Below are 12,926 nucleotides of genomic sequence, written 5' to 3'. Positions count from 1 at the left end.
GCTTATACCACCTCTCCCAGATAAGGTGCCCAAATTCCCTGACGACTAGCCCCTCGCAGCCCCACATATGCTCTTACTGTTAAAGTGTAAAAGGTTAGATTACTGCCCAGCCTGTCAAGCCAGTGTCCAGTTGCCCTCTGAGAAGGCAGGTCCCTAATCCAAGAGGAAACCTAGCCTGTAGCTTGCATCCAGCCAATCTTCCAAATAGCCACGTGGAAGCCATCACGCACTTCAGTTTTCTCATGACTTCCACAGACAGCAGAGATAGATTTTTATGATTCTTCATGACTGTGTTCTCTCTGATATAATAGCTAAGGCTAAAACCAAATGAACTCTTCCACAGGGAACAATAAGCAATTTCGTCTGATCCCTATTATTCTTGCTGACACAGCAATTGTGTTATGTTTGGCTGACAGTCTTAGAAGAGATTCAGTAAAACTACTGTTGAACAAATTCACTAAGGAACAGAATGTTTCAGGTGGGTGTGTCCTGCTACAATCATCCTAAATGGTTTAGTAACAGTACAGAGAAAGACTGATGCATTCTTTTTTCCTATCAGCAAATATAACAAAACCAGTCTGAAATCTGGCTGTGTTTTGAGGGCAGGTGGTATTAGCTTAGTAGTAAATGCATTTTTGGATGCTCTCCCCACTCAAAGTTATGTTTAATGTGTTAGAGAAAGCCATTGATGTGCATAATCTTAATATAGGGCAGAAATTTACTTGTCCCGGGGAAAAGGAATTTAACTGGTTCCAAGTCAAATGATGTTAACAGGTGTTACTGTACCAATCCAGGACTTAAAATGGATTATTATAAATAGGGGTAATACATATTTTTCTGGCTCTGTTTCCACCTCTTACGTAAGGCTGTATACCTTTATAATGTTCCTCTTGATTATTTCTAGCCACGGCAGGGATGGCTCCCATGTGCTGATGAACACATGTAGTGCCTGACATCGTTTTGCTCTTTAGCTCTGGCTCTTTTCAGCTGCTGTTGTCAGTTGATAACCTTGTTATCTTTGTTACACAGAGTGATTTACAAGCTTGATTTGTAGAACCATAGATTACTCTGGTCTACCAGATGTCCACTCATGCCAAGTGTAACAAATGGCATGGAGGAATGAGACCACCCGAGCAGGCTAGTGAAAGCAGAGGTACAGACTTTATTCACCTGGGCGGAGGTGGGCTGAGAGCAGACAAGAGGCTGCAGACCTGAACAAAGAAAAGGCAGACAGCTTTATTGGGCTTTGGAAGAGAAGTCTGGCCCCTCTATCATGTATAAGGCTCAAAGCAAATATTTGTGGTTGGGGTCCTTGAAGTGATTGAAACAGATGTATAGATATTTTTAGGTGACTTGGCATCGCAAAGATGCCGTACTCTGTAGTTGTTATCTCCATGTTGAGAACATCCCATCCTATGTTTTGTGTACAAGATAGCACAGCTTTTGTCCAGCAGAGACAGCACCTACCACAGCTGCCTGTTTTGTTGTGGTTATTTTGTATCTTGTCAAACAGTAGCTTGGAATTAAAGAACACATTCATGAATCATTTCACTACCAGGTTAAGCCTGACACCAAGAAGTCTGAAAACCTTGAATTTATCAAAATGCGTGAAACTACCTGTCCCTCCCAGTTGGGTTCCTCTTGTGTAAATCATAGTCATGCTTGCTGAGGTAAGGCAGATTAGGCCCATTCCCCTGCGTCAAGTTTGGTACTTTCTCCATTAAACTTTGTCTTCTCCAAGCACCAGTGTTTGCGGTTGGCTGCTGTATGTCAGGCACACGAGTCTCATTTTGGCACTTGGGACAGGTCCTGGACTCACACATAGAATTTCTGTAATGTACTGGAGAGTTGCTGTCTAGTCTTTCTGTGGCAGAGCCATGTATTCTCTCAGAGGAGTTTCCTCTCCCAGGAGGCTGCTAGGTCCTTGTATGAGTAGATTTGATGTTGACCTCAACTTTCCTCACTAACATTTGCCAGGCATGCTCAGACATGCCTGCCTTTTAGCAGGAATGGGATGGGATGGTGATTCAAGCCTAGCCCCTTGCTATGCATTTCAGAGCCTCTGTTTTGCTTTTTTACTGGTTCAATGCACAGCTAGAGAAATGAGAAATATAACAAGTTGACCATACCTTTGAAGTTAAAGTTTAGTAGTGGGACCAAATTTACAATGGATATTATTATTAATACCTGTATTAATTACCTGTATTATTATCCATTTGTGGATAATAATACAGGTAATGAGCAGTTATTTCCAACCAGTATTTATTGATCACCTTCCATATTTTGGTTTATAATCAAAAGCTAAATCGTATGGAATTCACTTTTCAGTAGCATAGGTAATAGTAGAGTTGGGGGTAAAATATAGTCTCCTGGTATATAAAATACAGAAAATGAAATAAGTAAAATTTTAATTTTTCTTCCTCTACCTTGTTTTTAAAGTGTTGTTTGTGCTGTAAAATACATACAGTAAGCATAGTAGTATCTGTACATAATCTACAAAATACACATATTTTCTGCTGGTTAACATGGTAAAATTTTTTATTAATAAAGTACACAATAAAAAGAGGTGGATGGGCTGGGGATTTAGCTCAGCGTGAAAAAAAAAAAAAAAAAAAAAAAAAAAAAAGGAGGTGGAGTCTCTTGGGCTAGAGGGTACTTTCATCATTATATTGAATGTATTTCACACAGTACTTAGAAGTCCAGGGCTGGATTCAAAGAGTGTCTTTAAATCTCAGCTCTGCTACTTACCAACTTTTGATCTTTGTAAAGGTACAGACTCTCTGGGTTTTCCTCCTAGTGCAATGAAAATACTGTACCCAGCTGGCAGAGTTGTTGTAGGGTTTAAAAAAAATGATGCATATTTGGTTAAGAGCTAGTAGGCATTGCGGTGGCCATTATCGTTTTTGTTATTGTAGCCCTAAGTAATGTTTTTGCTCATGCTTGAGGCTCAAGTCCTCAGTTGGTTGCTACTAGTTGGCTTCACCTTCAGTGCCTTTTGCTCTTCGTTTTAGGCAGCTGCTTTGCTTTCTTATCATCTCAGAAGAAAGGCATCTGTCTTACCCTGGGACTCTTATAGTCCTGATGTCATTCTAATACCACTTTTCTTACATAGACTTGTGTCCTAATTGTGCACTTTTAAAATTTAATTTAAAACGTTTTATAAATTGATACTTTACAATTCTATATATTTATGGGGTACAAAGTGATATTATGATTTACAAAGATAACATGGAATAACTATATCATGCATATTACCATATCCATCGCTCAAATACTTCTTCTTCTTTTTTTTTTGGTACTGGGGATGGAACTTGGGACCTTGTGCTTGTGCGGCAGGTGGCAGCATCACTGAGCTAAGTCCCTGGTCCAATCAAATACTTATTTTTGTGGTAAGAATATTTGAAAATTATACTCAGCAATTTTGAAATGTACAACACATTATTAGCTATATTTATCATGCTGTAAATAGATCTCAAATAACACTTATTCCTCTGGTACTCTTTGACCATCATCTCCTCAGTTGTCCCGCCCTGAAACCTGTGTAACCAATGAGTTCAGTTGTTACATATTCTACATATTAATGACAGCATGTGGTACTTGTCTTCCTGGGCCTGGCTTTTTTCACTTAGCATTATGTTCTCCGGTTCCATCCACATTGTCACAAATGATGGAATTTCCTTCTTTTAAAAAGATGATAGGGCTGGGGATTTAGCTCAGTGGTTCGGTGGCCTGCCTTGAAAGCGCAAGGACCTGAGTTCAATCCCTGGCATCAAAAAAAAAAAAGAACAGTATTCGATTGTACATGTGTACCATGTTTTTTAAATCCATTGTTGAGCACTCAGAGATTCCATAACTTGCTATTATGAGTAACTGACTTTTTTTGTGGGGGGCAGTGGCCCTATTCTGTGTCATTATGACTTCCTGGGTGCCTAGGTCAATGTTTTGTATGTGCTAATATTTATATAATACCAAGTCAACAATAGCTCAGTGGTGGAGGTAGTGACTGGCCTTTTACAGAGTACCTTCCTGCTCTGTAGTGACAGTAACTGGGGAGTGTCTGTGGGACACATGGATGGCAAGAGAGAAAAAGTCAGGGAAGCCATGCTTGTTTAAACTTCATATGCAGCCACCTCTTATGCTTGTTACACAGAATTTTTATGTTAAGTGATACTTAGCTAATCTCTTTTGGTTATAAATGAGATGTTTCACATTTGTGTAGAGAAAGGATTTTGTTTATTTATTTATTTATACTTATAATGATTTAAAAGAAAAAAACCCTAGCAATATGATTTGACTTATAGGCTAGGTTGCTCTGTGCTTGCTTTCCTAACCTTGGTATAACATTGTTAGTAGTGTAAGACAACAAATGATTGTACATACATTTTTAATTGGAGTCTAATTGCATGCGATCTTTAGGAGAAATATTAGTATTCCCACGGGCAAACAGACTCAGAAAGGGCAATTTTCTTTGTAAGTGGAAAATTCAAAATACAGACCCAGGATTTTGCCACTCTGATATGCTCATACTAGCTGTGTGTGGTTCACACTTTGTAATCCTAACACTTGGGAGGCTGAGGCAGGAGCATTACCATGAGTTTAAGGCCAGACTGGGCTACATAGTTATATCCGGTCTCACTTCCCCCCATTTCCCCAAGGAAACAAAGATCCTCATGTTTTCCACTTTACTACACAGGTCCGTGTGAGGGTAATTTTCCCTAAGTGGATTTACCAACATGTTTGAATTGGCGGTTCCGTGTAGACCCTGCCAGTGGCCACTTAGGCTTTTCATGGCATCTTCCTGAGCTTTCCACGTAGGTGGAAGGGCAAGCCCTTACCCTATGATTGGGAATGGAGCCATGGAGAAAGCTTCAAGAAGCTTTTTTTCCTTTTCCTTTTTCTTGTCCTCCTGTATTTGGAGTAGTAAGAGAAGAGCAAAAAACTGCTTCTTTTATCTCAGCAGCTCTAAGACCTGCTAGACCTGAAGATGTGAAGGTGAGAAAGGCACCGCGATGACTATGCTCATTACTGTGATGTGTGAAGAGCTTATCACCTGTCGTCAAGGCCTGGGTGACTTCTCCCATTTCTATAGATTTGTAGAATTCATGATCTCACACAAATCTTCACTTTTCAGTTCTCAAAATAAGAGGTGGATAGAAGTGTAGAGTGGATTAAGCCGGTCTAGCAACATCAGGTACAAGGGCTCAGCACTGACTCTCAAAGGGTATAATGTTTTACATCTGAAAATGCATATGGAGATGTAGTATGGATGATAAATGCCAACTAAAGTTTCAGTACCCTGTCAATGTGAGTGTGTTGTTTTTGATGTTCTTTGGCCCTTAGCTAAATTGCAGATTAAAGGGCATAGAAATTATGTTGAAGGTTATTTAGTATATCCTCTTGCTCACAGACAGAACAGAACCTTGGAAGAAAGTTGATATACGATGAATGCTGCTAAGTCATGGTAACTGCCCACAGGACGCAAAGTACCAACAGAATGAAGTAAGGTTAATGGTAAGGGGTGAAATCTGCTTTGGTAATGAAGTAGGAAAGCTTGTTATTTTCATCTTTTAAAATGAGAGACAAAAATATTGATTTTTAAAAAATGGATCTGCACATTCTCAGAGGTAATCTCCTGTAACCTTTGGATTGTTGTCAGATGACTTTGGGTGGTTTGTATATTTTTCTAGAGAGGGTTAGGTCAAACTAATGAACAACTAAATTCTGAGTGTAATCCACTTTGTAGTGAAATCATAGAAGAAACCACTGACACACAGAAACTTCTAAAGTCTGGGACCCAGTCAACACGCTGGGCACAATAGTCCTTGGTACAATACTAGATATACTTAATGATTCAACCAGATAGACAAACTGATATAACTCATTAGTGCAGTCCAGAAAACAGTTGGATTTTTCCTTCAAATTGCACTGAAAATAACCAATTCAACTACATCAACAGTACTGGACAAATGTTTGTGTTATAATAACATCCCCTCAATGTTTTTAATATACTTTTTTTTGGTATCGGGGATCAAACTTGGGTCCTTGTGCTTACAAGGCAGGCAGTGGAACCATTCAGCTAAATCCCTGGCAATGTTTTTAGTATTAAAATATGGTAGAACTAATTAATATTCCAACATATACAACATGGATACCTGTTGTGTAAACTCAACACAAACAAATGGGAAAACATGAATAATTTAATCCTGAATCCAAAAAGAAGTGTTTTTTTTTTTGTTTTTTTGTTTTATTAAATCAGGTAACAGATTCCTTGGCCAGAAATATCTTGGGAATTTGAGATTTGGTCTATGCAGTTTCAAGCATATAAATAAAAGTAATGTAAGTCCCTTCTCTTTGAGTAGTAAAATTAGTAGTAATTTAGTTTTTATACTTTTATGTAGTTTCAAATATTCTACAACAAACATATTACTTTTAATTGGAGAAAAGATAATTTTCAGTGGTTAAAAAAGGAACAGCTGTGGCTTGATGGCCAGGAAAACATTCCCAGTATTTGAAGCAATTTGGCAAGGGCTTGGAGGCAAAAGACAGAAATCTGACTAAATTCATGGGGCTTGCCAGATGGCACGAAATAACCACCAGTGTTCAGTTGTGTTATAATTATAATACACTATCTGTCACTTCTGCCGGTTATCTTTTTACAGGAGAAGTGGCAACAGAATGTTGTATCAAGATGACCCAGCATTTGTTGGGTTTATGTTGAAATGAAGAAACAGAATGGTAAATCATTTAATAATGCTTCTGGGGTATGAGAAATGGTGGGAAAGGGTTGATTACGAGTACAATTACGCAAATATTTTTGTTTATTATGTTCTGGAAATGCCTTAGTTTGACTGACCTTAATTGGGAATTCAAAGAGAAGATACGTTCTATTATCTATAAAGTCAGGACTTGCTCAGAGAAACACTGTTTCTGGGGTCATGGTTTAAAGTGTTTCATTGATCTGTTTTCATGCCCAATCGAACACTTCAGAGGCTCCATTTACCCTAAACATCTGACTTGTTGAGTACAAACTCATTTTAAGTGTGCTTTTAGCCAGTACCTAGATTTGATGATTATATACTTGTATTCCTTTCAGATATATTTATCTACACTTATTCTATAACTCAGGGTTTCACTAGTTTTGACCACCTCTCCTAATCCAAAACCCAAGTCACTGGATTTTTCTGCCTGAGTTTCCTGCTATGTTAGTTTACTGACCGAGATATACAAAGCACAGCTTGCTGGGCTGTTTTGGAAGAAACTGTAGACGAATGTGTAAACTTGTAGCTTAGCTGGAAAGTATGTGTAGCAGGTGATTGGAGGGACAGCTTTCACTGCTTGGACTGAAGTCAGTTTTGAAGGAGTGCCTATGGCATTCTGGAATGTGTGGGTGTGGGGTGTGGGTGTGCATTTGTGTGAGTGCAAGGCGGAGAGCTAGCTCTTCACGTTTCAAATAGTTAAAGATATGGGTGGTAAAATGAAGCACATCTTTTTGCACTTACATATGCTGAACAGGGAGAGCAGCCAAGTGCAGCATTTATTTGTTAAAATCAGTTTTGGTTTATGATGTTTTAAATATATTTTGGAGATATTCATAGAGATACAAGATAAATTTAAAATCCTCATCAGTTGCAATAAAAGTCGACTAGAAACAGAAGATTTTTAAGTCCAGTGGTATTAATACAAATGGACAGCTCAAGGAACAATATCTTAGTCAACACATTGCTCTGTCTCCTGCACACGGAAGGCCTTAAACCTTTGATGGTTATTCTTTGAGATGTTTCATCAGTGACGCCACAGTGATTGCCACCTCCCTTGGACTACTTTAGACACTGCCCAGAGGCCAGGAGTCCAGACAGCCTATGAGACAGCAGGAGTTGGAGCCTCAGTTGGAGAAAGCAAGGAGAAGCCTATTGCAGTCAAGGTCTGTCCTTGACCTTCAGGTAACACAGGATTTTATGCTCAGCATAAAGTGTGTATGTGTGTGTCTATGTACATGTTGCAAATGAGAGAGGAATGCTTATATTACATAATGAAATAGGTAATGATCATTTTACATGGTATTAAGATGTAAAGTAAATTTCTCTTTGGTATGCATTTTCACTCTTGATTTTTACTTTTTTTCATGTAATAAAAAAAGGTCTATTTCACATCTTCTTGAAGTTTCTAATAAAGAAATCCAATGTTAAACCCTTCATACAACTGATTTATGGAATTTTGGTTTTTAGTTCATTCATTTGGCAATTTCTTTAGATCACATAGAGAGATCCTGACTCTAGGGAAGGTTTAAAATGAAGCCAAAGCTGAATAATTGAACACTGCTGATTTGAATTTGTATAATTTGGCTCATTTTTTAAAAAGGGTATAATTGTGTGTGAAAGTAAAGTCCACACCTTACAGTTAGCATCTATGCTGATTGGATTGGCTTCTTTGGAAATTCTCACCTGAACTCTTTAGAATTTAATTCTTTTAAAATACATAAAGCAACAAATACTTAAGGTTTCCACAAAGTAAAAGAATTCATAAGAACTGTGATGATAAGCTTGTTAATTCAAGAAGATTAAAAAATGTGGAGTATACAAAATGTACACACTCATGCAACAATTATAAGATTGCACATGTGTAACTATCACTCATCAAAAAAGATTATCACCACCACTCCAGGAGTCCATTCACCTCTCCATCTGACTTCTGCCCCAAAATGTTGGGATCATCTTGTCCTTCCTTTCTTTAGAGTCTGTACTCCTGCACAATATGATTAAGTTCCTTGTTTTTAACTTTGTAGAAATGGAATCATATTTTGTTTTTTTGTAAATCCTTTTGTTCCTAACAATTATATTTGTGAGATCCACATCTTGGTGAGTGTTACTTTATTAGTTTATGTATTTTCTTTGTTCTATAGCATTTAAATGCATACATACACCACAAAGTATATCCCTTTTACTGTTTATAAACATTTGTTTCCAGCTTGGGATTCTTTTGAGAATGTTGTGTACATCTTTGTATATGTACACTGGAGGTGTGTACTTGAGCATCTAGGGTAGTACTGTATTGAAATTTTTAGATATGAAGAAGAGCATTTTACACCTTAATAAAAAATGTCAAATTGTTTTTCATAGTAGTTGAAAATTCTCACTAACTTTGTTTAGTCAGAACAGTTATTTGCCACAATAACTTATTCTCATAATAGTCCTATGGAGTATTCTAGTACCACAATTCTGGAAATTAGTTCTAATTTACCATTTTTAGCTTTGTTTCTAACTTACTATATGTTATTATACAAACAGCCCCTCCCAAAAAGTCAGTTTCTCAATTGTAATTTTGAGAAAGGTAAAAATCATAATACTTGCTTGAATTGTGAAGTAACCTGAACAGAACAAAAAAACAGCTTCCAGCAGCATTTTGCATTTTCATTCCTTTTGAATATATGTTTATTCCATGATTCTCTTTATGTAAGAACTTAATCTAATAAACAGATTTGGTGGGATAGTTATTTTGCTTTCCCTGAATTGGGATTTTTTTTTTTAATCAACAGGGATTCATAGTTTCTGCACATCTCTGCATTTGTTGAGAACTTACCAAAAAAAGTGGGATCAAGGTTGATTTTGTTAATAAGTTCAGAAGGAAAAGTCTATCTTGGATTCTTTTTAAAAATTAATTTTATTGGTACATTTTAGGTATACAATATGATGATATTCATCATTGGGAATTTGTATCTTTATATAATATATCTTGTTTCTTTTTTCCCCCATTCCCCTGCCTACTCTTCAACCCTCCCACCCCTCCTTATTTACAAAGACCTTGTTTCCATTTTTTCTTTCCTCATTTTTTCCCTCTTTCATTTCCCCTTCCCCTCTGGACCTTTTCTTTGATTCTTGTTTTTGATCCTTAGTCCTTTGTTTCCAGGCTTCTCCACTGGATTTATTCTTTTTCTTCTATTTACTTTACCCTCCAAAAAATGTTTATAAATACTTTCATTCCTCATTTATTATTTCCTTCATACTGAAGGCCAAAAGAGATAAAAATTACAGGGGAAATAAAACAAATGAATAATATTGGCTATATTTTAAAGTAAGATTCAATAACCTATTGGTTGGCACCATCTGGTTTGAGCCGGTGTGTTATACTAACAAATATATACTACAAAATCAGTTATTCAGCTGGAAATTGTGAAATTAATAATTTGGTCTATTGATGATATGGTAAAAATAGTGATTATAGTTAATTTTAGATGGCAGAAAATACCATTCCTGCCAAAAACTACTTATAAATCTTTCTGCCTCTTGAATTTCTACCCTTAGCACAAAATATCCTTTATACCTAAACATTTTAATTTCACTGTAAAATTTTGTCTTAAATATCTAAAATATGTGCCTCCCTAGGATTTTCTAAAATATAGAAGTTCTGAAATTTAAATGGCATAGACAAAGTGCCAACTACACTGCATCACTCAAAGCAATCATTTGATTTACTGCATTGCATATATTCTTGAAGTATGATTTCCTGCACGTACAACCTGTACACACTCTGAAGATATTATCCTTGCTCTTTCAAATGTTTACAATCTAGGCACATCCTGCAGCTGACTAAAAATAGCTGGCACAGGCCTTTGTTGAGATAGAAATACCCATGAGGTTAACACTTGCTGTTTGGACTGAGTACTGCAATGTGAGGGACTTTTGGTTGACCCTGGTAGGCTCTGTGCCCAATGCAGTCTTGTAAGAAGCCCTGCAGCTGTTGAACTACTTTGAGCTCTCACCAGGGTTTGATGAAGACCTACAGCAGCCTGAAGCCCGAGGGATTATAGTGTCCAAATTCTAAATGCAATTCAAAGCAAGAACAATACCAAACTACATTTTAAAACTCTGGTATCCTTACTTGCTGATACTCTATGAATAAAGTGAACATATGCACACATACACAGAAGTTGGAGAGAGAAAAATGTATATTTTATGTTTTATCAAAAATCTCAATACAATCATTACACAAAAAAATAGGACAAAAATGTTGGTCTTTATAACATCAAAGAATCTAGCCTCTGTGTTAGTCAAAGAAATACACCTAACAGCATGTGTGTATCTTGTGTGTGAGTGTGTGTGAGTGTGCGTCCAAAGACAGTCTGGATGCTAATTATTGGAGCTCATGGTATCACCAAGCTTTGTGTCTTTTAAGGTTTTTCTCCTTTTCTTTTTCTCTTCTAACCGCCCCCCTTCTTTCTTTCTGTACCAGGGATCGAACTCAGGACCTTGCACTTATAAAGCAGGCATCGGCAACACTGAGCTAAATCCTCAGCTCCCTTTTTCCTTTTTTTGAGAATGGCCATAATCTCCCTGTGTTTTTATGTTGTTACTCATGGGTTTGTCCTAATCTTCTTTTCTTACAAGGATATCAATCATGTTAGATTTGAGTCCACCGTAGGGACCTCATTTTAACTTAATTACATCTTGAAAGACCCTATCTTAAAATACAATTACATTCCTAGATACTGGGTGTTAGGACTTCAACCTAAGAATGGTTCAGTCCCAATCAAACTCCTTTTTTCTATACACTTGTGTTTACTTTGAGGAAAGATTGAGCATTGTCTTATGGAAATGCTCATTAATCTTCCTGTACTTTCTTTATCACTTTCTGTTAGGAGGTGAGGATAACCTGGAAGTCTTTGGTGTGCCCTCAGAAGTCTGCCTGAAGTTCTCACCCAGCCACTCTGATGATGGAGAGATCTACCCGGGAGCTGTTTCTCAACTTCACTGTTGTCCTGATTACAGTGCTCCTCATCTGGCTCCTTGTGAGGTCCTATCAGTACTAGAGGCCATGGCACACTCCTGGGATTGACTAAGATGCTCTGGAGCTGTGCCCTGAGACCTCACTGCTGTCACTGTCATGGGATGCTATTCTCGGCATGCCCAGGCCCCTCTGACCTGCACTCTGATGTGCCCCAGCACTAGGATTGATTGTGTGTTCTCTAAAGATGCTGCTCTCACTGGTTGCCAAGTGTTTACCAGTAAGCTTTAGATTTGTTCCCCAGCTCTTACTGCAAATGTGTTAGACAAGCCACAAGGTTAAAACTGGATTTATGAAGATGCAGAATTATAATAAGCCCCTGATTTGTCTCTCCACACATCTCTCCACCCCCCACGGTCTGTAACCAAACTCTAATTTAACTACCAGAAGAAATGTTAGAAGTCTTTGTCAGACTCTCTGGTTGTCATGTGAATAAAACTAAGTCAACCATAAAAATAGCTTTTAGAATTTATTTTAGCTTTTCTGTGTGTGATACAGCATTTGACCCTTGGCTGGGATTGAAGTGACAAATGCTACAATATTTCTAGCATTTGAGGTAAGCCAAGTTGCTCTAACTGCTAAGAACTTGAAACCAAGTCAAGTAAAAGTGTCATATTTCAATTAATCCCATTGCTTCGCTGCTCCTCAAGTTTTCCCCTTAACTAGTCCCAAGGGAAGGGCAAGAATAAATGCATTTCCTTTGCTGTCTAGACCTCCTAAAGTGCCCACTACAGGCTTGAAGTTTTAAGGGTCCTAATATGGTTAAAATATATATACACATAGTATTGTATTTTGAAAGGTTTCCAACAAGAGTTGGTAAACAGCAGTGTATGGTCCTGAATGTCCCATCCTGATTTTGGAGTTAAACCATACATGTGGATGTGCAGTTGTTAATGACTGAGAATGCAGCACGCCACTCAGGGGTATGTGGCGCTCAAGCCTTTGGTTAATGTTTAGCAGGCCTTATTTTACCTGAAGAAAAATTTAGAGAATGTATTCCTGTTTGTGTGTGTGTTTGAGAAAGTTCATGTGTGTTGATGTAGATGGAAGGAGTAAAACGAGTAACACACGATTCCCTTCAGACATTGGAACATCTGCTCTTTCCCGGAAAGCTGAGTCCAGGGCCCACATTTACAAGAGGTACCACT

At 37.7% G+C, this 12,926-nt stretch overlaps 1 protein-coding gene across 1 annotated transcript; it reads left to right on the top strand.

The window, feature by feature from the left end:
- The first annotated feature begins 7,655 nt into the window (after positions 1 to 7,655).
- Sln (sarcolipin) lies at positions 7,656 to 12,079 on the top strand. The gene is made up of 2 exons (XM_019205483.2): positions 7,656 to 7,940; positions 11,633 to 12,079. Exon 2 carries the CDS (start codon positions 11,705 to 11,707, stop codon positions 11,801 to 11,803), a length of 99 nt encoding a protein of 32 aa, XP_019061028.1. The 5' UTR covers positions 7,656 to 7,940; positions 11,633 to 11,704; the 3' UTR covers positions 11,804 to 12,079.
- Positions 12,080 to 12,926: the final 847 nt, after the last annotated feature.

Source organism: Fukomys damarensis, unplaced genomic scaffold (assembly GCF_012274545.1).
Source record: "Fukomys damarensis isolate Sample0158 unplaced genomic scaffold, DMR_v1.0_HiC HiC_scaffold_16, whole genome shotgun sequence".
NCBI classification, from domain to species: domain Eukaryota; kingdom Metazoa; phylum Chordata; class Mammalia; order Rodentia; family Bathyergidae; genus Fukomys; species Fukomys damarensis.
Note: the sequence above shows the minus strand (reverse complement) of the source record. Positions and strands in the feature narration are given on the sequence as shown.